Source organism: Euphorbia lathyris, chromosome 2 (genome assembly GCF_963576675.1).
Source record: "Euphorbia lathyris chromosome 2, ddEupLath1.1, whole genome shotgun sequence".
In the NCBI taxonomy this organism is placed as follows: Eukaryota; Viridiplantae; Streptophyta; class Magnoliopsida; order Malpighiales; family Euphorbiaceae; genus Euphorbia; species Euphorbia lathyris.
Window position 1 is genome coordinate 125,585,347 of NC_088911.1, and position 26,521 is coordinate 125,611,867.

General features: G+C 35.7%; 2 protein-coding genes across 2 annotated transcripts; both read left to right on the top strand.

Annotated features, from left to right (window-relative positions):
• Positions 1-1,818: 1,818 nt before the first annotated feature.
• On the top strand, positions 1,819-3,558 carry LOC136219842 (BI1-like protein). The gene is made up of 4 exons (XM_066007400.1): positions 1,819-2,163; positions 2,646-2,759; positions 2,893-3,050; positions 3,165-3,558. The coding sequence occupies exons 1-4, from the start codon at positions 1,902-1,904 to the stop codon at positions 3,369-3,371; spliced, it is 741 nt and encodes a 246-aa protein (XP_065863472.1). The 5' UTR covers positions 1,819-1,901; the 3' UTR covers positions 3,372-3,558.
• A 6,164-nt stretch (positions 3,559-9,722) lies between these two features.
• On the top strand, positions 9,723-18,316 carry LOC136219844 (receptor-like protein EIX2). The gene is made up of 2 exons (XM_066007401.1): positions 9,723-10,364; positions 15,837-18,316. Exons 1-2 carry the CDS (start codon positions 9,760-9,762, stop codon positions 18,139-18,141), a joined length of 2,910 nt encoding a protein of 969 aa, XP_065863473.1. The 5' UTR covers positions 9,723-9,759; the 3' UTR covers positions 18,142-18,316.
• Positions 18,317-26,521: the final 8,205 nt, after the last annotated feature.

A 26,521-nucleotide genomic window follows, 5' to 3' on the forward strand; every position in this document is an offset into this window, starting at 1 on the left:
CACAAGAATTAACCCTATGTGCGAAGAAAACTAATTTAGGTACACTTAAATGAAATAATAAGTGTCACACATCAATGAAATGATTTTTCTAAGTTAACTGTATTATACATAATAAAAATTTATTTTATTGTACATATAATTAATTAATTATTTTTTGTACTTTTTCATAAAAAACGACAATCGAGAATATAATCCGATAGTTTGAGCTATTTCTCTTTCATATGTAGAAATTATTGAGAATTTATAGTTATCTGTTTTAACTTATATTCAAATTGATCGTGATTTTTTATGTTAATGCAAGTGTCTTAGATTAATTAATAATAAAATGATTTAGTTAGATGTTTTATGTTTTCTTTTTTTAAAACAAGATTGTAATTATATTAAGAAAAATTCATATTACACTTATCAGCAATACAAAGTAATTCAATATCCCTATATATTTCTTCAATTAATATTAATGGCTCGTCTAATAACCTGGCACGCCTAGCAAGTGCGTTTGCCACGCTATTGGCCTGCCGTTTAACATGTGAAAAACGTACCTCATAGAACAATCCGATGATGGTCCGCAGATCATCAAATACCATAGAGCCTGTTCTTAGAATTTGTCCCTGTCTCATTAGCGCATCCACAAGGAGTTTGCAATCCAACTCCAGAATCACACGTTGTCATCCACTGTCACGAGCAATACACATGCCCTAAATCATTTTGTTGTTTTCAAGTAACTAATTATTCTTTCAAAAAAAAAAGTAATTAATTATTCTTAAGATAAATATTTTTTTTGCTAAGAATAAATTATCCTAAGAATTTAAAACTGTTTAATTCATAAGTGTAAATTTAATTTGTCGTAAACAATACATCTAATTTATTTTCTAAATCTCAAAATTTTGATAATTTTTTTAAAAGTAATATATATTTTTAAAATAAAAAATAAATATATTGAAAATCTAACAATGACTGTAAATAGTATTTGGATTTTATTTAGAAATAACACAAAAAATGAATGGAAGGAAAAATAAATAAAAACATCTTCATTTTCTTATAAAATGAAATGTATTTTAAAGTGATGTAAATTCTAAATTGAAAGTGAAATTAAAAGGAATGTAAATTACAAAGCAATTATACGGATAAAATATATTTTAAAATGAAATAAGTAGAATATACTCTATAATTACAAAACAATTGCATGTTTGGGAGTTCATGAAAACATTTTTTTCACGAAATTATTATCCGTATTTGATATTGGATTATTCTTAATAATATTATACATTTTTTTGAATCAATAATATTATAAATTTTTATTTATTGCAAATTAATTATTCATGAGTGCAGATTTAACTTACCATGTATTTCTAGAGATAAAAATTCTTTAAGATAATGAGAAATTATTATCTTAATTTTTTAAATATATTATTTATTTGTTAATTTTATCTACTTCACTGAAATTTAACTAAAGTATATTTAATCCTTTCAAAAAAAACTAAAGTATATTTATTTTATAGAATGTAGACCTTAAAATTGATTATTATTTTTTTGGTGAAATTGTTATTTTTTATTTAAATGTTTTTTTACAGCATTTTTTATTTAAATGTTAAATTTTTGAATTGTAAATGAAGAAAAATTGATTGGTGACTTGAAAAATTACAAGTTGGTAGCAAGTTATAATTTTAGCCGCCATTTGGTGCTGCTATGGATTCCACTTAGGTGTAAAGGTTTTATTCGTCTGTGACGCGGTTAATGATACAGGCCAGTGAGATTAAGCGTCAAACAAAAGTCTAAAATTGAAGAAGTCGTCTTTGTGCCTCACGTATTATAGAAAGGCGGATATATTTTCTAGGTATTGCATTTCATCTCATCTTCCTCTCTCAAGTCATCGATTTTCAATTTCCTGAGAGAACGAAGAGATGTACGGATTCACGAGCGTGAGTACCAAGGACAAGGAGGTCGATCTCGAGGCCGGAAATGGAGAGACTTTGTACCCTGGTTTGAGTCTCGGGGAGAATCAACTCCGTTGGGGCTTGATCCGCAAAGTCTATGGCATTCTCTCTGTTCAATTGGTCCTCACCACTATCGTGTCTGCTGTTACCGTCCTCTATACTCCTATCAACAATCTCCTCGCCGAGAGTCCTGGCCTTCTTTTGTTCCTCTGCATCGTTCCCTTCATTTGTAAGTCTTAATTGTTCAGATCTCCATTTTTTTTTTCCGTTATTTGTATTTGATTTTGTTTAGCGTTCGATCTCATGCTAATTGATGCGATGTTTTCGATCTCTTGGATTTTATGTGGAATTTGTTTGATGATGCTCTGATTCTTGAATTTTTGAGGCCATGCCTGCCTTTTCGGGGAGTTATGCTGGTTAGGGTTGCAAAGATGATTCAAATTTGGGCGTTTATATTTATTTATCCGTGTTTATTTGAATGGATAGTAGAATTAGTTGTCTTCTTGGCTATCTATTGCTCAAATTTGTTCATTTCTGCTATTCATGTAACTTTCGGGTTAAACTTTCAGTTAATGTGTATTTCCTTTCCTTGTGATAGCTTACAATAGTAAGCCTCGAGCTTTTTTGAGAATTGAAATGGTTTATTTGTGCTGCTTAATCTTGCTGAATTTATTGTCTAGTCATCTAAACTACCAACTCAAAAAATTGCAGTGCTGTGGCCATTACACGTCTATCACCAGAAGCATCCTGTAAACCTGGTTATCCTTGGTCTCTTCACTATCTCGCTGAGCTTTTTGGTGGGAGTAAGCTGTGCTAATACAGATGGTTAGTATCCTTCCCGTCCTGTCCTTTGGAATTCTGAGATGGGTTGAATTTTGGCAATTTCATGAACATTTACTATTTTCCATTTTAATGTTGAATTATTGTTTTATTGTTCTTGCTCTCCTGATGTTTTCAGGGAAAATTGTGCTTGAAGCGCTTGTTCTTACCTCAGCTGTGGTTTGCTCGCTAACTGCATACACTTTCTGGGCTTCTAAGAAAGGGAAAGACTTCAGCTTCCTGGGACCAATTTTATTCACGAGCCTCATCATTCTCATCCTGACCAGTTTTATGCAGGTTAGCATTTGTCTTCGTCTGTTGGAGTCATCAAAGCCCAAATATCATCTAGTTGGTGAAAACAATTTGTGAACTTATGACCCTTATTTCCTAATATATGTTTTAACATTGCAGATGTTCTTCCCTCTTGGCTCAACTTCTACTGCCATCTACGGTGGCATTAGTGCTTTAGTATTCAGTGGGTACATCATTTATGACACGGACAACCTGATCAAGCGCTTCACTTATGATGAGTATATATTGGCCTCTGCTGCACTCTACCTGGACATTCTTAACCTATTCCTCTCCATTTTGCGGATTCTAAGCCAAAGAAACAATTAGGTGACAAAGATACTTTCTTTCACTAGCTTGGATCAAGTTTGTGAATAGTTGCTTTATAGATATATGTAATGCATTTGCTCTTATGCTGTTGGTAAGAAGGCTTCTTATCATACAGAATCTTGAAGTCATGTTTTTATCTGAATTAACTATCGTAAATAGATTTATTTCCATGGAGATTTTATCTGCTTGTTTGTGATGGTGATCCCCTTTTTTTTGTAAGTTTCTTTTGGACGGCAGTTCACCGTATTTTGGGAGGGGTGGAGAGATATGATGGATGAAACCTATGATCCTCCATTTTTCTTAACTGTAATATAATTACCATATAATTTCAATTTGTAACAGTAATTTTCTCAAGCTTTAATGTTTTCCCTCATTATTTTATATTCCCAGGTTATTGGCTGGCTGTCATGTCACAACATTTTCGCCATGGACAAGCATTCATACGTTGGCATGTCACATAACAAAGGTGTTGGGACGTGACAATCAGCTGGCAACTTGAGCGATCCAGCTCATCCATTTCTGGAAAAGGATGGACAAACCTATTTTATATTTCCATTGTTGAAGAGTAATGATTTTTGTCTGGCTTTGCAGGTCTACATAAATCAAAGGCTTAATACTTCTCCAGCCCCCTTAACTTGTCCAAATTGGTCATTTTACCCCTCCAACTCATCGAATGTCCTATTTACCCCCTTAACTCCATAAAAATGGTATTTCTCACCCCCTTAACTTGTCCAAATTTGTCATTTTACCCATTCTCAACTCATCGAATATCCTATTTACCCTCTTAACTCTATAAAAATGGTATTTCTTATCCATTTATAATAGTCAAAAAAGTTGAAAAGAGAAAGAACGAATAAAAAATACAAATAAAAAGAACATTAATATAAACAAGTTAATGTACTAAAATAGGCCTATGATTTTTGGGGAAGTATCAATTTAGGTTCCACTTACAAAATAGCATAAATATAGGTTTGACGTTTAAAAAAAGTTATCAATTTAGGCTTCGATAACGAATTGTAAGGGGGTGAAAAATACCACTTTTATGGAGTTAAGGGGGGTAAATAGAACATTCTATGAGTTGGAGGGATAAATGGACAAGTTGAGGGGGTGAGAAATACCACTTTTATGGAGTTAAGGGGGTAAATAGGACATTCGATGAGTTGAGGGGGTAAAGTGATCAATTTGGACAAGTTAAGGGGGCTGGAGAAGCATTAGGCCTAAATCAAAATGTTACTCTTATTATTATTTTTATTTTTTTTTTATAAAAACACACTTGTATTAGAAAACTAACATTAGTCTGAATACAACAGGAAATAGAAGAAAGAGAGAACTTCTGAATGAGATAGGGTCAATGCCCTCGTGGCTAAGTTTGCTGGAATATTTGCTTGTCTATCTTAATGAACGATCATAAAAGAAGAGAAACATTTGCTCAAGTCTAGAATGTTGCTTACAAGAAGACCCAACCAGTTTGGAATGTCGAAATTATTTTCAATTAGCTTAGCTGCTTCTAGTGAGTCTATGGCGATAATAACAAAGTTAACCTTGCATATTGTTGACATTGCGAACTGCAGAGAATTGCTTGAATTTCAATGTGAAGGATGGGTAGAGACGTTCCTAATGTGCCTCCCTCTGATGTCATTATTAACCCTTCATGGTTTCATACGATTTTAAAGCACTTCGATTACCAATGCATCACAATTGATTTTAACCAAGTTGATTTAAACCAAGTTGGCAACTGGAGGGCGCCATCTCTAAATCATCTTCCTTGCCCATCATCGCTTTTCTGGCTGGCAACACCAATCTTGTCAACTGTGATGTTTAGCACCCTAACATCAGTGGCGAATACAGAACTGTTCGGTTGGGGGGCCAATTTAACACCAAGCCGAACCGCTCAAATACGGATGACTCGAGGCAGCCCAAAGCTGGGCGCCTCAAGTCTGGGGGTGCTAATTCAGCACCCCCAACCTTAAACAATGGAGACAGGGGAGACGGAAACCACCCCTACTCAGGGTGGTTCCGGCGGCCGGAGGGGCCCGGGCACCCCAGGCCCCTCCCTGTCTTCGCCCCTGCCTAACATGTAGAAAACCGAAAAAACGAGAAATAACAGAAAATGTGAAAGCTGTAGAAAACGCAAAAAAAAAAAAAAATGAGAATACGAGAAAAACATAGAATACATGAAAAACATAAAATACATACATGAAATATACATTATATAGGAAAATGCAGAATACGGTAAAAAGAGAAAGTGAGAAAACGCGAAAAATGAAAAAAAAAACAGAAAACATGAAAAACATTGAATGTGTAAAAATGCAGAATATAAGAAAAACACATATTACAAGGAAACTACATGCTGGAAAAACATGGAAAACAACAAATACGGGAAAAACTCAGAATAATGGAAAAATTCGGAAAAGGAGAATACATACAAGAAAATGAATAATACAAGAAGAACACAGAATACGGGAAAATGTAGAATACAAGAAAACATGAATAACTGTGGAAAATGGAGAACACGGGAAAAACAAAGAAAACAATAAAAACGCAGAAACCAATAAAAATGCAAAAAAAAAACATTGAAAAACACATAACACAGGAAAACATCGAAAATATACGAAAAAATAAAAAATACAGAATAGAAAAAGAACACAAAATACAAGAAAAAAATGAAGAATAGAGGAAAAATAAAGAATACGGAAAAAAACGCAAAATATAGAAAAAAAACGTGAAAAATGAAGAATACAGGGAAAACGCGAAAATTTGGAAAATCCGGAATATTACTGTTTGATGCATGTTTTCCATATTCTTCATTTTGATCGTTTTACTATTTTTCCATTTTCTCGTATTCCACGTTTCGTTTTTTCCGTTTTCTGCGTTTTCCCTCTATTTCGTGTTTTTTTTTTCATTTTTCTTATCTTTTCGTGTTTTTCTCATCTTTTGCGGGTTTTTTTTTTTGTTTTTACTGTTTTTCTGATTTGATGCATTTTTCCATATTCTATATTTTTCCTTTATTATGTGTTTTTCCCTTTTTTGGTATTTTTTTTTATATTTTTCTCATATTCTGTGTTTTTTTTTTATTTTAGAACAACAAGATTAGAAGAGTTTAGGTTTTAAAAAAAAAACTAAAATACCTTTATACTCTTAAGTTTTCTGTTTTTCTTCAAAAAAATAAAAAATAAATAAAAAAAATTAAGTTTCTCCCTTCCAAGTGTCTTTTCATGTCATCAAAAGTGTTAAATACCACCTCCTTTTTACTAGTTATCGCCTCCGTTTCGTCTTTTTAACCATTTTCATAATTTTGTTTTGATAAAAAACTGAAAATTCTCTCTCTAAAATCACAAAACCAAACAATAATTATTGAAATTATGAAAATAATTGCTGTGTGACAATCCGAGAACCTCGAAAATGGATGATTACGATTCGGAAACATTAAAGTTTACATTTTTTATCAAAGAAATCATGAAAATAATGTATCTTTTTTGTAACGATTTTGCATTTTTCGTCAGAAAAATGAACGATTTAACATTTTTCGTCACCAAAAATTTGTCGATTTTGAATGGGTAAAATTATAGGCGGCATAGTTGCGAAAGGCGAAAGGCGAGCCGAGACGCTAAGGGAAAAATACCGCCTTGAGGCGATGCAAGAGGCGAGACGACCGTCTTTAACACGTGAGGCGACAAAAGAATTAGAAAACACCAAAAATAAAATCATTAATATTAATAACTCAAATCTACTAATTTAAGTCTAAAGTTGTAAAACACACCCACAAAAACTCCCAATAATAACATTTAATTCTAAAATAAAACCTAATTCCTTATAACATATCAAATGAACACCATAATTAATTCAAATCCTCATCATCAAACTTCATCTCATCATCGATGTTTTCCTCTTCTTCATCATTGTATTCTTCATCTTCATCTTATCCTCATCCTTCTCCTCATCATAATTTTCTTCCTCCTCGTCTCTATTAACTAAAAGAGGATTGACTTTTCTTGCCCGAGATGTGACTCCTCTCACATATGTTTTTATAGGCCTAGTAATAAACACAACACTTTTACCTTTTGCCTTAATTCTATAGGCATCTTCTTCCACTCTAATAAGAGAAGAGATCATAAAAAGAAAAAATTGGACAGCATAATATTTAGAAAGTAAGAAAATGAAGAAACAAAGAGAAGAGAAGTAAGAAATCAATAAAAAAAAAGATAAAGGAAGAAGAAAAGAAGAGATGAAGATGAAAAGTACATCTCTCTCATTGTTGGCTGACTGAGATGGTTGAAATCGAAGATGAAGTTGAGAGTGTGTCGAGCAGACTGGAAAAAGAACGAACAACTTTTTTTTTTCTCAATTCTCTTCTAATTGTGACGTAGAATCTGTAATCTCTTTGTTTTATCTGTAATCTCTTTGTTTTATGAAAACTAAATATCACTTTTGGCCCCTATTAAATTAAAAATTTCTTTCTAAACCTCCATTTACTTAATTTTTTTGGGTCCATAACTAATTAAAAATTCCCTCTGCATACATAAGGCGGCCGCCTCTCGCCTGCGGCCAAGAGGTGGCCGCCTGAAGCATTTCGCCCGCCTTTTGTTAAAGAAGACGGGGCTGCGATCGCTTGGGTCGCATCTCTTTGTTTTATGAAAACTAAATATCACTTTTGGCCCCTATTAAATTAAAAATTTCTTTCTAAACCCCCATTTACTTAATTTTTTTTGGTCCATAACTAATTAAAAATTCCCTCTGCATACATAAGGCGGCCGCCTCTCGCCTGCGGCCAAGAGGTGGCCGCCTGAAGTATTTCGCCCGCCTTTTGTTAAAGAAGACGGGGCTGCGATCGCTTGGGTCGCATCTCGCGTCAGGCGATCCAAGCAAGCGCCTTTCACAACTATACTAGACGAATGTCGAAATCCACCCAGCCAATGGCTTGGTGGATGGGCATCCACCTGGGCGAAAATTTGTTCGATTCTCCCAAAAATCCAAATTTTCAATTATCAAATTTTTCTATGAAGAGGATAAAATTATTCAAATGGGACTACGATAAATAATCTGGGGGCTGTAAATAGTAATGCACACACAAAATTAATGTGATTCAACCCCTCCATTCCGAATATCTCAATGAAAACGCAAAAAAAACTCCAAATCAATGTCCAAATTGCTATTCCAGTGCTCCTAATTCATGTCGATTTCACCTGATCTGTATCCTTCATCCCCAAATTCACGCCGACTTCACTTGATTTTTGTTTGATTTCACTTCAATTTCGTTCAAATTTATACAGTTCGCCTCGATTTGGTTCAAAAAATTGACCCCTGTCTACATTTTTGGTCGTTTCATTGATCCTTATTACAGCTTCAATCTACCAGAACCTAAAACAGAATTTCGAAATCGGTGAACGGCGACTTGAAAGCGTGAAGGAACTTGGATCGATGATTTTCAGAGGGCTTATTGCAGAAATCGGTGAACGGTGAGCATGCAACTGGTTGCTTAGTTCACTTGATTTTTGTTTGATTTCACTTCAATTTCGTTCAAATTTATACAGTTCGCCTCGATTTGGCTCAAAAAATTGACCCCTGTCTACATTTTTGGTCTTTTCATTGGTCCTTATTACAGCTTCAATCTACCAGAACCTAAAACAGAATTTCGGAATCGGTGAACGGCGACTTGAAAGCGTGAAGGAACTTGGATCGAAGATTTTCAGAGGGTTTATTGCAGAAATCGGTGAACGGTGAGCATGCAACTGGTTGCTTAGTGGACTTTGACAACTGGTTATGATCCTTTCTTCTATCTCCCTAAAATGGAGCATTCAAGCCTTCAAGGTACTACTTTGATTGAAAGCATTTATCAATCCAATTTTTTAGATCATTTTCTGAAATGTTTCATTGACAGGAAAGCTAAGATGTAGAACTGTATATTTAGTTTGGGGATTTTGAGTTTTAGGTTTTCATTCAAATGGAGGGGATGAAGGATAAAACATCACGTTAATTTCTTTATTTTTTGACCTTATTTTGAGAGGATAAGAGTTTAATACATAATAAGAGTTCAATTCATATCTCTCAAAATAATTTATCAGGAAAAACTTACTAAAAATTAAAGTTCGGGTAGTAATTTTGCCAAAATAAAGTTCTATAGCTAAAAATTGAAAATTAAACAAATTGGGGACAAAAACAATAGTTTTCCATAAAAGAAGAAGTTGTCATGCCCCAAAGTTTAAGGCATGACTTGGTCAGAGCTTACTTAATTGAGTCAAGAGTTGACTTGATGGATTTCCACTCAACAACTTCTTCTTTATTTCCCTGCAATTAAAAGTTTAAGACTTTGAAGCAGAATGCTTAACATATATATAACATTCCACTGGCTAAACTTAATGTCAGAGTTATAGTTGATAATCTGAAATCAATGGCTAGTATAGTTCACATAACTCCTTTGTTTCTCTTGTTCATTACAATCATTAGTTTTGATTTGAATTCTGCCTGCATTCCAGGCGAGAGAAAGGCTCTGTTGCAGTTCAAGAATGGGCTCAATGACGATTCGAATCGGCTCCAATCTTGGGCTGCTAATACTGATTGCTGTAAATGGTATGGCATTGTCTGCAGCAACCTAACTGGCCATGTTTTTGAGCTCCATCTTCGAAATATTTCTTCAACATTTCGTGGGGAGATCAATTCATCTTTGCTTGATTTGAAGGATCTCAGGTACTTGGATTTAAGCAACAATTATTTTGGAGCAAACCCAATTCCAAGTTTTCTTGGCTCTTTAAAAAGTTTAAAATTCCTTAATTTCTCTCAGTCATCTTTTCGTGGAATGATTCCTCATGAACTTGGAAAGCTTTCTAATTTACAGTACCTTAATCTGGAGAGTACTGATACATATGCTGATAGTTTGGATTGGGTTTCTGGTCTTTCTATGCTTGAATTTCTTGATCTGAGTCATGTTAATCTTAGCCTTTCCTTGGATTGGCTCGAAAATGTTAACAAACTTCCATCTCTTGTCGAACTTCACTTGTCCTCTGTCAGGACTAATGGTTCTGATGTAGAGAATCAGTTTAGAATTTAGAAAGAGAGAAGGAGAAGAGAGAAAGAGAGAATACAGAATAAGAGAGAAAGTAGAAGGAATTAGGAATAATATTCTTCATTGATGTCTTGCCTCTCAAAAGGCATGACCCATATAAAGCAGTGTAGTACAATGATGAGGGGAGAGCTGGTATGACAGCTGGCCTTACTTTTATGAATACATCCAAAATAGCAAAAACAATCATCTAAAATGCATAACAAACTCACAGCAGGAGAACAACACAACCTAGGCCACTAAAAAGCATAAAGGACCTAGCTAACTGGTTAATAACCATTTTAGTCCTTCTTCTTCCTATTGTATGTGACAATTCCTCCCCTTTAGCACATTCTTGTCCCCAAGAATGATAAAAGGCTGGAAATTGCTGGCGAATAGTAGCAGCATCTTCCCAAGTAGCATCCACAGCGGACAGTCCATTCCAGAAAATGAGTAGTTGATACACAGAAGTGTCCCCACGAATAACATTCCTTGTGTTGATCACTTTTAGAGGGGTCAACTCCCATTCATCATTGAATGGAGGAGGCAAAGTAGTCAACACTGGTGTAGCAGGACTGAGTTGCTTCTTAAGGAGAGAGACATGGAATACAGGGTGGATTCTGCTACCTTCTGGCAAAGCAAGCTTATATGCAACCTTGCCAATCCTCTCTAGAATAGGATAGGGCCCAAAGTATTTAGCAGTAAGCTTGAGAGAGTTGCGAGAGATGACAGTAGATTGCCTGTAGGGTTGAAGTTTAAGAAACACCATATCCCCCACTTTAAATTCTCTGTCTGACCTCTTCTTATCTGCTTGTTGTTTCATTCGATTCTGTGCCTTAGCTAAGCATTCTCGAAGAAGAGAACTCATTTTATCCCTGGCCTGTAAGAGATCTTCCACTGCTGCAACAGGAGATGTAGTAATAGGAAGGACTGGAAGCTGTGGAACAATTCCATAGAGAGCTTGAAAGGGGCTCATTTTTAAAGAGCTATGGTAACTAGTATTGTACCAATACTCTGCAAGACTTAACCAATTGGCCCATTTTTTTGGAGTAAGGAAACACATACAACGCAAATAGTTCTCAAGGCACTGGTTCAATCGCTCAGATTGGCCATCCGTCTGAGGATGATAGGCACTAGAATAATGTAGAGTGGTCCCTAAGAGCTTCATAAACTCTTTCCAAAAAGTACCAGTAAAATTTTTATCCCTGTCAGAAACGATAGAGCGAGGCATGCCATGTAATTTAAACACTTGGTCCAAGAATACCTGAGCCACAGTAGCAGCATTGAAGGGATGTGATAAGGGAATAAAATGACCACCTTTAGAATATCTGTCAACAATCACCAGTATGGTGTCATACCCTTTAGATTTAGGCAACTTTTCAATAAAGTCCATGGCAATGTCTTGCCAAGCAGCTTGAGGTATAGGAAGTGGCTGTAAGAGACCAGGGTAGGCTACATGGTCAGCCTTGCACCTTTGACAAATGTCACAATTAGCCACCCAAGAAATAACATCCTTGTGAAGACGAGGCCAATAGAAATTCTGCTGCAACCGAACTAATGTGCCCTTAATGCCTGAATGTCCCCCAAATGAAGAGTTGTGGCAAGCTTGCAGAACTTGCTGTCGCAACCCTGTAGAACTGCCAATGTAGATTCGAGTCTTGAATCTGAGAATTCCATTCTGTAATGAATACTTAGGATCACTATTAGGTTGAATAGTGAGCTGTTGCAGGAGGGTAGAAGCAATAGAATCACCTTGATAAGAAGAATGTATTTCCTCTAACCAAGTAGGAATAACCATAGAAAGAGCCAATAAGTGGGCAGAATCTTCTTGTTGTCGAGAAAGGGCATCAGCAACCCTGTTGTCAACTCCCTTTTTATATTGGATGGTGTACTCCAATCCTAGCAACTTGGAGACCCCTTTATGTTGTAAGTATGTATGGAGTTTCTGTTCAAGCAGATGCTTGATACTTTCATGATCGGTTTTGATCACAAATGGAGAATTCTCTAGGTAATGGCGCCATGTGGTGCAAGCATGAAGTATAGCCAATAATTCCCGCTCATAAGCTGACAATTGTTGGTTGCGTGGACTTAAAGCCTTAGAAAGGAAGCAGATAGGTTTGCCTTGTTGCATCAGGACAGCTCCTATTCCTGTTCCACTAGCATCACACTCTAGAACAAAAGGTAAGCTGAAGTTAGGAAGGGCCAAAACTGGAGCTTGAGTCATCAACTTCTTAAGTGCTAGGAATCCCTCAGTAGCTGCTGATGTCCAACTGAACTGATTTTTCTTTAAGAGATCAGTTAAGGGTTTGCTAATAGAGCCATATCCCTTGATAAAACGCCTGTAGTAGCCTGTTAAGCCCAAGAATCCTCGCAATCCTTTAAGTGTTACTGGTAAAGGCCAATCCAGCATAGCAGATATTTTAGCTGGATCTGTTGCTACTCCTTCTTGAGACAATACATGGCCCAGATAGGCTACTTGAGGAACAGCTATATCACATTTGGATGCCTTAGCATACAACTGTTGATCAAGCATTAACTGAAACACAATCTCAAGATGTAAAAGATGTTCCTCTGCATTGGCACTATAGATTAGTATATCATCAAAGAAAACTAATACAAATTTGCGTAAATACGGTTGGAATAAAGTATTCATGAGGGATTGAAATGTGGCTGGTGCATTAGTCAGGCCAAAGGGCATGACCAAAAATTCATAATGCCCTGAATGCGTACGAAATGCAGTTTTATGAACATCTTCCACCTTCATCTTTATCTGATGATACCCTGCCCTGAGATCCAATTTAGTAAAGATTGTAGCTCCCTTTAGTTCATCTATTAACTCCTGGATTACAGGAATAGGAAATTTATTCTTGATAGTGGCTTTATTAAGTTCTCTGTAATCTACACAGAATCTCCAGCTTCCTTCTTTCTTTTTTACTAGCAAAACAGGGGAGGAATAGGGGCTTTGACTAGCTTGGATAACACCACTGTTTAACATCTCTTCCACCAACCGTTCAATTTCATTCTTTTGATGATGAGAATACCGATAGGGTCTCACATTGATGGGATCTGTGGCATTTTTTAGAGTGATAGCATGATCATGTGATCTAGATGGAGGTAATGTAGATGGTGTTTGAAATAGGTGATTGTAGTGGTGAACCAGGGGAGTGAAAGCAGGAGGTGTAATTGGTAAGGATTCTGAAGGTTTGGGTTGTTGTGAGGATACTTGATTAGGTTCAATTTCTGTGAGAGATAAGAGAAATAAGCTTGATGTAACTCCCTTCCATCCCTTAGTTACTAGTTTATTCATGGCCTTTAATGACATAGGTTTAAGGGAATGAGAAGCTAAGATGCCCTGCAATTCTATAGCCTTTTGTTCCTTATAAATGATTAGCTTATTTTTCTCAAAATCAAAAGTCACAGGAGAATGAGCACGCATCCGGTCAGAACCAAGAATTATATCATAATCACCAAGAGCTAAGACTCTAAGGGTAAAAGAAAACCTGTTGTGGTTCATGGACCATTGGCAGTCATTACATTTTGTCTGGACAAGCAATTGTCTGCCATCAGCCACGGATACTGCTGCAGGTTTCACCTGAATCAAGGGCAGCTTCAATTCCTGAGCCAGTTTCTGATCTACGAAACTGTGTGTACTACCACTGTCTATCAATATCATGATAGGTTTCTTGTGTAAAATGCCCTTAAGTCTTAAGGTGTTATCATTCTTGCCTCCATCTAAAGCATGAATGGACAGGGAGATTTGCTCTACCTTTTCAGGTTCAGCATCCACTTCTGTACTGTTCTCCTCCTGTATCTCCTCATCCTCATCAGCTTCTTCAACAACTGCTTGAAGAAGATTCAACTTCTTATTAGTGCAACGATGACCTGGGAAAAACTTGTCACCACAAGTCCAACAAGCACCAGGGATACGTTTCAGGGCATGATTAGAAGTGGAAACAGCAGTTTTTGGTTCAGGTAATTTATACCCATGTGTAGTGGTGGTGATTGGGGTTGTAGGTGTGGGTCTGGAATATGGATTTGCAGTCCAGGGTTTAATTGGATTAGGCGAACGATAGGTAGGTTTAGGTTTAACTGCTTCCATAATATTTTGGAGATGAATCTCCTCATACTTGGCTTGTTTGATAGCTGTGAAAATATCAGCAGGCTCCTTAGATCTGACTGCAGATTTAATCTCAGGTTTCAGGCCAGTGATAAAACTAGAAACAAAGAAGGATTCCGTTGTAGTGGGGTGGACCTTCTCCATTCTTAGTTTGAGGGATTCAAACTGATCTTGATACTCCACCACAGTTGAAGTCTGCTTAAGCTGGTATAGTAATTCTACTATATCCTCCACTTTTGTTTCCTGAAATCGCTTTTCGATCTCCTCAACAAATTCTTCCCAAGTAGCATGTGGATGACTGGGAATCCAGTTCTTATACCACTTCTCAGCCTTTCCCTGAAGATACAGCCCAGTCAGGGCTACCTTCTTTGAATTATCAACTTCAAAAAGTTGAAAATATTTAGAGCACTTGCTCACCCAGTTTTCCACTTCTGTACCATCAAATGAAGGTAACTCACATTTAGGTAGTAGTTTGTTAAGAGTAGGAATTGGAGTTTGAGGTTTGGCAATATTAGATTCTCCTGAAGAGGAAGCAGGGAAACTGCCCAGAATTCCCTTATTTGGGTCAATGTTTAGGTTGGGTGTTTTGAGAGGTGAGAGATTGGATTCAGTTTGTGGTTGAATGAGTTTGGCAAGGGTGGTGATGGATTTATGAACTAAATCTTCAAGAGATTGTTGAGAATCGATCTGATCTTTCCTTAGTTGGTTTTGCTCTAAAAGAATAGATTCAATCCTCTTTTGTTGAGCTGTTTGAATGGCTTCAAAATGAGCCTCCATTTTTTCTAACTTTTCTGGTGTGGCTTCTGATCTGTTATGAAACTGGGTAGTGAGCTCCTTCAACTGGAGTTCTAAAGCTTCCATGGCTGCTTGAACTTGTTTTGCTGCTCTGGTTTTAGCGTTTACCATACAAGTTGGCCGGAGAAACGAGTATCTCTGATACCAATGTCAGGACTAATGGTTCTGATGTAGAGAATCAGTTTAGAATTTAGAAAGAGAGAAGGAGAAGAGAGAAAGAGAGAATACAGAATAAGAGAGAAAGTAGAAGGAATTAGGAATAATATTCTTCATTGATGTCTTGCCTCTCAAAAGGCATGACCCATATAAAGCAGTGTAGTACAATGATGAGGGGACAGCTGGTATGACAGCTGGCCTTACTTTTATGAATACATCCAAAATAGCAAAAGCAATCATCTAAAATGCATAACAAACTCACAGCAGGAGAACAACACAACCTAGGCCACTAAAAAGCATAAAGGACCTAGCTAACTGGTTAATAACCATTTTAGTCCTTCTTCTTCCTATTGTATGTGACATCCTCTTGCCATCTTCTCCAAATTCCTCCTCTGGTAAATCTTAACTTTTCATCCCTTTTGATTCTTGATTTACAAAGAAATTGGTTTAGAGGTCCAATTCCTAATCAACTTCAACAACTTTCTTCAGTTAAGGAACTCGATCTATCTGCAAATTTTTTCAATTCCTCAATACCTGACTGGTTGTATAATTTTAGGCATCTTGAGATTCTCAACCTTCGGTTGAATTTATTGGGAGGTAAAATCTCCAATGCCATCCAAAACTTGACCTCTCTCACTGATCTTGACCTGAGTTCCAATTTAGAATTTGAGGGAGGAATTCCTAAATCATTGAAGAATAATCTTTGTAACTTGAGGTCTCTATCTTTTTCAAGAACCAAGTTAGGCCAAGAAATCGATGAAATCCTTGACATCCTATCAGGTTGTTCTTCAAATGTGCTCGAGTCTTTGGATTTACATGATTGTCAATTATCTGGAGAACTCAGTGATCAACTTGGCAATTTTAAGAACTTGATCTATCTTAGTCTGTCGAATAATTTCATTTCTGGTCAGATTCCAACATTGGTGTCAGCAGAAATGATGCGCTTGAGAATTCTTTCCCTTGACAATAACAAATTGGGAGGAAGTATTCCTTCATGGCTTGGAGGGCTTTCAGAATTGGAGAATATTAACATTTCTAACAACTTGTTACAGGGAAAAGTTTCTGAAATGCATTTTGCAAATCTCACAAAGTTAAGAAAGTTTGATGGTTCCATGAATCAGTTGAGTTTGGAAGTTGGTTTCGATTGGATTCCGCCTTTTCGTTCTCTTCGAGTCTTAAGATTAAGAAGTTGGGATATTGGTGCACAATTTCCAGCTTGGCTTCATTTGTTAAAACATCTATATCATCTAGATTTGTCAAACTCAAGAATTTCAAGTACTATTCCGAATTGGTTTTGGAACTCTTCACAATTTCTGCATTTAAATCTCTCCCACAACCAAATCCGCGGAGCGATTCCTGATATTCCAAATATTGCTCTTCCTCTCTCAGAGATAGACTTGAGCTCAAATCAATTTGAAGGCTCATTACCTTTTATTTCAACTGATGTGAGGGTGTTTGATGTTTCCAAGAACTCGTTTTCGGGTTCTATATCGAACTTCTTATGTTACAAGATGGATGAAGAGAAGGGAACCCAAATTCTTAATCTTGACAATAATCTTTTGACAGGAGAAATATCAGATTGTTGGTCAAGTTGGACATCTTTGAACCTCATAAGATTAAGCAGTAACAATCTTAGTGGCAATATTCCTGAATCAATTGGGACTTTATCACAACTTATGTATTTGCATCTTCGTGACAATAGTCTCTCAGGTGAATTGCCATTGTCTCTTGGTAATTGTGAACTCTTAATCACACTTGACCTCGGAGAAAATAAGTTGACAGGCCAAATTCCAACATGGTTGGGTGTCCGGTTCGCCTATTATATGTCGATTCTGAGTCTTCGTGGCAATAACTTTCATGGCCACATACCTGAGGAAATCTGCCATTTGGGATCTCTGCAGATTCTAGACCTTGCTCACAATAACTTAACAGGTATCATCCCGAGTTGTATTAAGAATTTTAAATTCATGGCTACAACGGATTCTCAAGTCCCGGAATTCTTCTATTACATTGGTGATGGACACATTCAGTGGGATGAATCAATTCTCTTGCTGAAAGGGAAAATAGTTGAATATGACAAGATCCTCAAGTATGTGAAAATTATGGACTTATCTAGCAATCATTTATCTGGTGAGATACCTGAAGAAATTACACAATTGATAGCATTGCAGTCTCTGAATTTATCAAACAATATTCTATCAGGAAAAGTTCCTGAGAATATAGGTGTTATGAGAAACTTAGAAGCTTTGGATGTTTCTTGGAATGACTTAAATGGAAGAATCCCTGAGAGCATGACAGGTTTGACGTTTTTGAGCATGTTGAACTTGTCTTACAACAATTTGAGTGGAAAGATTCCTCTGGGAACTCAGTTGCAGAGCTTTCCGTCTTCAAGCTTCGTCGGTAATGAAGGACTCTGGGGAGCTCCTCTCACAGAGAATTCTACTGCACCAAATGGTGAAAATGGAAAAGAAAATGAAAAAGAAAAAGAAGGTGATGATGAAGAAGAAGACGAAGTGGATTGGGGGTTGTATGTGAGCTTGGCGGCTGGGTTCATTGTGGGATTTTGGAGCATTTTGTGTTCTTTGGTTCTGAATAGACGATGGAGGCATGGTTATTATCTTTTCCTCAGTCGTCTGTGGAGCAAAATCTGGTTGTGTTTGAGGTAAATTATGTTTATTGAGATATTTAAATTTGATGTAAATTATGTTTATCGAGATGTTTAAATTTGAATTATTATCTTTTTTTTTTTTATCGATGTAATCATGTAAGTCTATAAATAGACATTAATCTTCTCTAATATATATATCAAGTAACCAATTGAAATAAAAGCTAAGTTTTATACTGTGATCAGGCTGGGATCATGAGAGGGTCTTGAGCAGTGTCTTACTTTATTTATAGAGTCGTCGAGTTGTATAGAATACGGTTATAAGCTTAGAAGCGGAATGTGCCACGTGTCATATGTTGATAGGGATATTGCGCCTATATATTGGAGCTCAATATCCCTTAAACCCACTAGGTCCATGATTTATGGGATTGGACGTGATTGCTGTAAGGGGTGGATCCTTGACGGGGTCTTTAGAGACTTCCCGAGCCAAGATCCTAAAATCGGGTCATACAGAGCATATTCATTGTGATGACTCCACGTGCTCTCTTTCCCGTGTGGTGGTCCGAGCTTTGTTAATGTCATGTAGGCGTGTTTATATTCGTTTGCTATCTATAGTTAAAGTCAAAAATAGCTTTTATATTAATGTTTAACACACTCCCTCACGTGAATGCCTCGTGTGCACAACATAGAGTCACTTTTCCATGTGTTTTTAATTCTACCGGTTATCAGGATTTGAACCATCGATCATTTAGTCTAAGAGGTTCTGATACCACATCTAAAGAATTAATTGAACTAAAAACTTACTAAGAATAGCTTCTATAATCTACAATATATATGTTCAAGTATACTACATTTGCAGTATTCACTCATTAATTTCTTAGTTTATCTTTTTTTTAAAAGAAAAACAACATTGTATTCACATTGAAAATGACCAATTTTTACATACGATATGATAGTTAAAAAGAATTAGTTGTCACGTGTCTCTCATATTATATATAAAAGTAAATTCTTTACAATTAACTATCACGTCATTATTCTAACGATTTTTTCCTTCTGAATTAGTTAGAACGACTTAATTAAAATAAAAGGTATAATTAAATGATTTTATTGAAACAAAATGAAGCTTAGTAACATGTGGAAAACCAATCCTACATTTCAGTGACAATGAGTACAATTTACCCAATAAGCCACTTATACAATTCTAAGCTGCACCGCTCTATTTTATATTTATATATCATTTTTCGTTTAATACATTAAAGCTCGTTGAACTTAGTCTTGATTGGCTCTCTAAAATTATAAACTATCTGTTAGTTTCTTGATTTTTTTTTTTGAATTTTTAATGTGAGATGATTAATATTGAATTTAAAAAAATTGAAATCTATATCACTTTGAACAAATTTGAAATATCGTCAATGAATGAAAATAAGTTTGATGATATATCATGTTAAATAAATTACTACACCGGTCCCATAATATAAGTCACTCTAGAGATTTTCACACAAATTAATAAATATAATTAATATTGAATCAAATTAATAAATTTTTATTGGTCAACTTGAAAAACAATTCTCTCTTATGTAAATAAACATTGGAATGTTAAAAAACACATATATCAAGATAAAATATTTAATGTTTGGACCAAAAAACCAAACTAAAAGTTTTTAGAAAACCTATACGATTTATATTTTGGAAAAAATTCCCGTTCTAAAACGACTATATAATGGAACGGAGGAAGTAATATAAGTTACTCTTTACAACTGAAACTTTTTTAAAGCTAGGTTCATATATCCCTATTATATTAGGTCATCGTATTTTATTAAAGAAAATATGCCGTACAAGAACAAAGAGACATAAATAAAATATAATTGAGAAACAAAAAGAAAAGAAAAGTGATGATGCAATTCCTCCTCCCAACACATTACATGAAGCCTAAAGCATATATTGACAGAGTTGATAAATTATAGAATTTCAATGTCACATCTTGACAGAGTTGATAAATTATAGAATTTCAATGTCACATCCTGTAATTATTTTATAATTGACCAACTTTCAATATGTGAAATTAAATTAATATATAATATTATTATTAATAAATTTAATTTTCTTTTAGAAAAATGATATCCACATTCATTATTTTATTTATGAAACTCTCTCTATCTTCTACTAATTTAGCAAGCTTGCTAAGGTTATCTATAGTAAAGTATTAATTTTAATGTCATATAAGCATTAGTATTACAATTTTTTTTTTTGATTAAAGATTGGTTAGCGAGGAAGGGTAAGCGGCGGACATCCCAACTATGCTGGCACCCCACCACAGACCCAAAAAAACCCCGAATCAAATTTATTAAAAGAGATGGAGAAGTTTTATTAAATGTAGAAGGAGATGGAGAAGTTTTATTTTATGCGTTTTTATTGTTTGAAAAAAATCACGTCAATATATATATATATATATATATATATATATATATATATATATATATATATATATTAGAGGTTATGTTTACTTTGTTTTTGATAAAATAAGTTTTATTTTATGCGTTTTTATTATTAGATAAATTTTACACTTCATCATCTAATGGTAAAAAATCAAAATAATAATATTATAATTTATTCAAGAATATACACAATTTATAAGGTTTTAAAGTGTTTAAAAAAAGCACATAGACTCATCCTTCAAACCACAATTTGTTAAAAAAAATTATTTCTATAATTTATATATTTTACATGATAATAAATTAAAAAAACGATAATTTTGTAAAAGAAAATGGAGATAATTTATATTCATGGCCATTGAAACCATTTTTCATGGTATGACTATTAAATTTAAAACATAATATAAAAGCCTTTAACTTTACATTTTAACATTATGAACAATAAATTTAAGAGTTAAATATATATACATATGTCGTGATATTGCCGGTTTATAAATTGGTATCTATGTTTTTTTTTTTTTTTTTGCAAACACAGTCCTATAATTGTAAAATTTTGTATGTTTTGTTTACTTTGTTAAATTTGGTTAACAACGACCTCAAAATGAAAATTTTCAAGAATTAAAGTTGTTTGGCATCATGTTTACTATGGAACCATGTTTTTTATTTTTCAAAATCATCATTTTTGGAGTTTTCCTTCTCTAAATATGAACTTTCTCCCCCACCAAAAACACCACCTAAATAACCTCAAACCTAAAAAGTTGAAGAATTAAAGTTACTTAAAATATCACATTTAACTCTTGAAAAATTTCATTTCGAGGTTTCTGGCAAAGTGAATCAAAATGTAAAATTTTACAAACCACAAGGTTACGTTTGCAAAATTTTGTAAACAACAGAGTTGCGTTTGCAAAAAAAATAAATACCACAGGTACTCATCTACAAATCGGTAAAACCACATGACATCTATATGTAATTAACCCTAAACTTAAATCAACATCTCAAAATGGCCATTGACGATCTGAAAAAAATCAAAACTTGATAATATTCTAAAAAACTTTAATTCTTCAAAATATTCATTTTAAGGTTGTTTGGTTAGGAGATAAACTTAAAAAATGATGATTTTGAAAAATAAAAATACAGTTTCATGGTAAATGTTGTGTTAAACAACTTTAATTAATTCTTGAACATTTTAATTTTGAGGCTGTTAACTGTCATTTTAATAAGATTTAATGATCATAGTATTAGAAAATGGATAATTACTAATCTAACCCAATGAAGGACCCCACTTTACATATCTAACCCACCTTCCTTCCATTTTACCAAATTAGACAAATAAACTCATTTTGGACAAAACTACCATTGTTCTCATATAACAACCATCTCCTCTTTCCCTTTCATTTACTTTCACATTCTGACAGCAAAATTCATCAACTTAACCCAAGATCTAAACATCCATACCCCATTCAAATTCATGTAAGTATCATTCATTCATTTTTCATTTACATTACTAGAAATACACAGTTGGTATTCGAATACATTTGCTTGAATCTTGACATTTTCCGATTCCGCCATTGTCTCCCGATGTGTCGCATTCTGGTGCTCAAATGCGACACAGAGAATCAAATGCGACAAGGACTAACATATAGCTTTTCGCATTCATATCCATGTCGCATTTGCGGTCGCATTTGGCGGTCGCATTTGATGTAACATGTCGCATTTGGCGGTCACATTTTGGTATAGCTTGTCGCATTTGAGTCGCATTTTGGTGTATCATGTCGCATTTGAGCATCATTTACATATGAATTGGCTTTATTATGTTTTGACCAGGTGTCCATTTTACTAAATGTAGAAGTATGTCAACCAAAGAGAGGTGTACGTATTTTTTATCTTGGAACGGAATGTGGACCACAGAAGGAACTGTGATGACATACGTGGGTGGTAAAGCGAAGTTGTTGGTTTTGCCAACAGATATTGACTTGCAAAAGTTGAAAGAGAAAGTTTATGGTGCACTTCGCGTTAACTCGACCTCGTATGATCTCCAAATGTCCATGCAGGCGACATATGGTCCAAATAAACTGCGTGGTGGGATAGCAGATATTGATGACGATGAAGATGTCATGGGATTCATAGAGTATTGTCGAATGAATCCGACCGATTTGATTCCATTGTATGTTACTCTAAACATGCGAACAATACAAGCTTCAGCATTGCGACCTAACAAGGATGGACATGTTGGTCAAAGTAAACCAACGGAAGTAGTAAGTAATGATCCCACCATCGAATTGGATGCTCCTATACATGGTAAGGATGACAACGATTGTGGAAATGGTATCGATGATTATATGAAGAATGATAATCATGATCATTATGATGAGCATTATGATAATGATTATTGTTACGATAATGGTGACAATGTGGAGAATGAAGATACCACTCAGAATGAAATTCTTTTTAAAAGTGTTCATGAAACAGTTAAGCAATCTGAATGCGTCCAACGTATCCCATATGAGGATGGCGATGAAGATAGAATGAAAAGGATGACTGATCCGTTTCGATGGTGTCCAAAGCCATGCGATGCGTCCGTGAATATGATTGCACCTAAACAATCAAACAGAGGTACTACTTTGAGGGTCAATGATATATTTTCAAACAAAGTTGAATTGCAAGATTCACTTGGAAAATATGCAATTGAAAATTCGTTTGAATGGAAGGTTTACAAATCAAACAAGTCTTTGTTTGAGGTGAAATGTAAGGATGTGGGCAAATGTAAATGGAGGGCTAGAGGGATCGTCATTCCAGGTTCCAATTTGTTCAGGCTTTCAAGAATAGATGGTATGGACATGCATGCTTGTGGGAGAGATCAGATATGTCCGCACCATAGGCAAGCGGGGAAACGTGTTGCAGGGATACTACTCCGAAGCAGGTTTGATTTGGAAAATCGGGTGCATCGACCAAAGGATATTGTTTTCGATTTTGAACGAGATTTTTCCGTTAATCTCTCTTATATGCAAGCTTGGAGAGCAAAACACTAGGCATTGGAAGCACAAAGTGGTTCGCCGGAGGAATCGTTCATGTTGTTGCCGGACTACTGTGAGATGTTGAAAAGTACAAAACCGGGTACCGTGACACATATCGAGACAGATGATGATGATCAATTTAGATTTTTCTTTATGGCTATGGGTGCATCATTGAGAGGTTTTAAACTACATATTCGACCTGTCATTGCCGTTGATGGAACTTTTCTAAAAGGTAAATATCCCGGCATATTATACATTGTAGTTGGTATTGATGCGAACAAAATGATCTTTCCTGTTGCATTTGGAGTTGGACCGAAAGAAAGTAATGAATCATGGCTCTAGTTTTTCAATAAATTGAAAGAGTGTCTGAATGATGTTGAAGATCTAGCCATTATATCAGATCGGAACCAAAGCATTATACATGCAGTTAGTTTGGTTTTTCCTAATGCTGTTCACGGGGCGTGCGCTCGTCATCTGTAACAAAATGTTAAGGCCAAATTTCGTGGAATTCGTAAGATAGATGAGGCGTTTTGGAAATGTGCAAAATCCTATCGGGTATCTGATTTTGAGGAATCCTTTGCAACACTTCGTTCACTACATTCTGGTGCTGCCGAATATTTACTGCAAGCTGGAAAAGAGAAATGGTCCCGTGCATTCTTCTGTGGTCTTCGGTATAACATTATCACGACGAATGTCGCAGAATCATTCAACACGTTAATGGTGGAGGCTAGACGTCTACCAATCACAATGTTGGTTGAGTTCATACGCATGACACTACAAAAATGGTTTTACGAGAGACGTACAGAAGCAGGTTATAAACGTGTATTCTATTTTATTTTATTTTATTTATACATACGTAATTATTTACGAGATTAATATGTTTCTGCAGAAGAACGTGTGGGCTATTTGGCAAGGAAGCCGGAAGAAAAGATGATAAAGCGTGTAGGGGCAGCGATACGTTGTTTATATTTCCCTGTGGATAATCACACCTTTCAAATCAGTGATCGGGTTAAGGGTCGACTTGTTGATTTAAATGCAGGAACATGTACGTGCAGGAAATGGCAACTAGCCCAATTTCCATGTGAACACGTATGCAAAGTTGCTTCCAAACATAGGATGGATAACGCCTATAGGTGGGTGCATCGCTAATACACCAACGAGTCACTTAAGTTGGCATGGGGTGAGTCGATATATCCACTTGGTCATCAATCAGAATAGAAAGTGAACGAGAATCCTATGAATGTGCTTCCTCCTAAGAAGGAGGGGCGGTCTGCTGGTCGACCAAAAGGTCAAAAAAGAAGGCCATCCGTGGGTGAAGATGTAATTCGCACAAGGTGTAGCAGATGCGGAAGCATCGGTCATAATCGTTTGAATTGTCCATCCATGCTTCCAAACACTACTTGGCTTCCTAGTGTAATCTCAAGTTCAGCAAGTTGTTCTAACACTACTACCTCGAAGCATTTATGATCGAGTTGATTAATATCATTTGTCTTTAGCATGTGCTTGTTTTAATACTGTATGATTCTATTGGGGATAAACAAATTTATCTTGTATTTTACGCGACAATACTTTAGCTTGTGTGAATACTTCATGTCCCATTTGAGCGCATTCCATTCAAATGCGACAAGGTTTACAACAATCCTAGTCGCATTTGTGTGTTGAATGCGCTCAAATGCGGTTCAACAAATTCCTTGTGTGAATACTTCGTGTCGCATTTGAGCGCATTCCATTCAAATGCGACAAGGTTTACAACAATCCTAGTCGCATTTGAGTGTTGAATGCGCTCAAATGCGGTTCAGCAAATTCCTTGTGTGAATACTTCGTGTCGCATTTGAGCGCATTCCATTCAAATGCGATAAGGTTTATAACAAATATTACATAAATATTACATATATAACAAGATCATGAATCAGATTACAATATCATTTGAAGTCTAACAAACGTCCATGAAACAACTCAACCGTAAGTCGTAAACGAAAGAAAGTGCCATCCGTAGAATTGTATGGATATACATAAGAGTCGTCATGCGGGAGATCATGTAATCCACTTAAGAATTGTGCGTTTATGCAAGTCCAAACGCCACAGTCATTTGAGCCGGACATTTGTTGTGGCACCCCTGGAACTCTACTCCAAGTGATCATCCGTCGCACATTTTCCCGTCCATCTACGAAATAGTCACTCAATTCCATTACTCTAACAATGACTTGCAAGGGTGTTTGGAGGACCGCATCCAAAGGTTGCTCCGACATGTTTGATACAAGACTGTCATATATATATATATAAGTGCATAGACCGCAACTCTAACACTCCTAGGATCCAGTGCTCTTGCTTGTAATTTATCGGAATAAACACTCTCTTCACTGTGTGCCAAGGGCGTACAAAATTATCTGCATCACCTTTTACTCTTCGTACGAAATAGTCTTCACTATCCCACCCTGGTTCATTGAACCCCCTCACAAACATGGCTTAGCACATACATCCAACAAAGTCAGTATCAACAATAGTCCATTCTGCAGCCACATCAGTTTATACTGATTGTCGTCTCAGTAAATACAGCCAACCATTGATATGCTACAACAAGATTATGTAAACATTTAATACAGTAAAAGTCACATAATTACAAATGAATAGGATATATTGGATTGATTAATGTTACCTCATTCCAGATATACGTCCCCACATCCCGAAGTGTATTGAAAAATTTTGCATCTAAACTGTACATTTCTAAACCTTTCAAACGTATTCCCGCAGTTGATTCAGGCCCGTTGATCCACGCTTCTAGCTCCTCTATCAAACATGCATCTATTCGGTGGCGCTGATCATCAACATCACAAATAGTTGGTCTTTCCTCAAATCCGGACTTGATTTGGCCACCATATAATGCTACTGGATCGGTGTACTTTAATGGATCGGTCCACGGTGAATTCAAATACTTGCTAACCTTAGCAACCCGTTTACCTTTTCCACGTGCTGCTCCTTTACCTCTAACTGTGCC

Coding starts and splice junctions, on each gene's coding strand:
- LOC136219842 (XM_066007400.1), top strand. CDS start 1,902: ATGTACGGATTCACGAGCGTGAGTACCAAGGACAAGGAGGTCGATCTC. Junction 2,164..2,645: donor CTGCATCGTTCCCTTCATTT/GTAAGTCTTAAT, acceptor AAAAAATTGCAG/TGCTGTGGCCATTACACGTC. Junction 2,760..2,892: donor AAGCTGTGCTAATACAGATG/GTTAGTATCCTT, acceptor TGATGTTTTCAG/GGAAAATTGTGCTTGAAGCG.
- LOC136219844 (XM_066007401.1), top strand. CDS start 9,760: ATGGCTAGTATAGTTCACATAACTCCTTTGTTTCTCTTGTTCATTACA. Junction 10,365..15,836: donor TCTCTTGTCGAACTTCACTT/GTCCTCTGTCAG, acceptor ATTGTATGTGAC/ATCCTCTTGCCATCTTCTCC.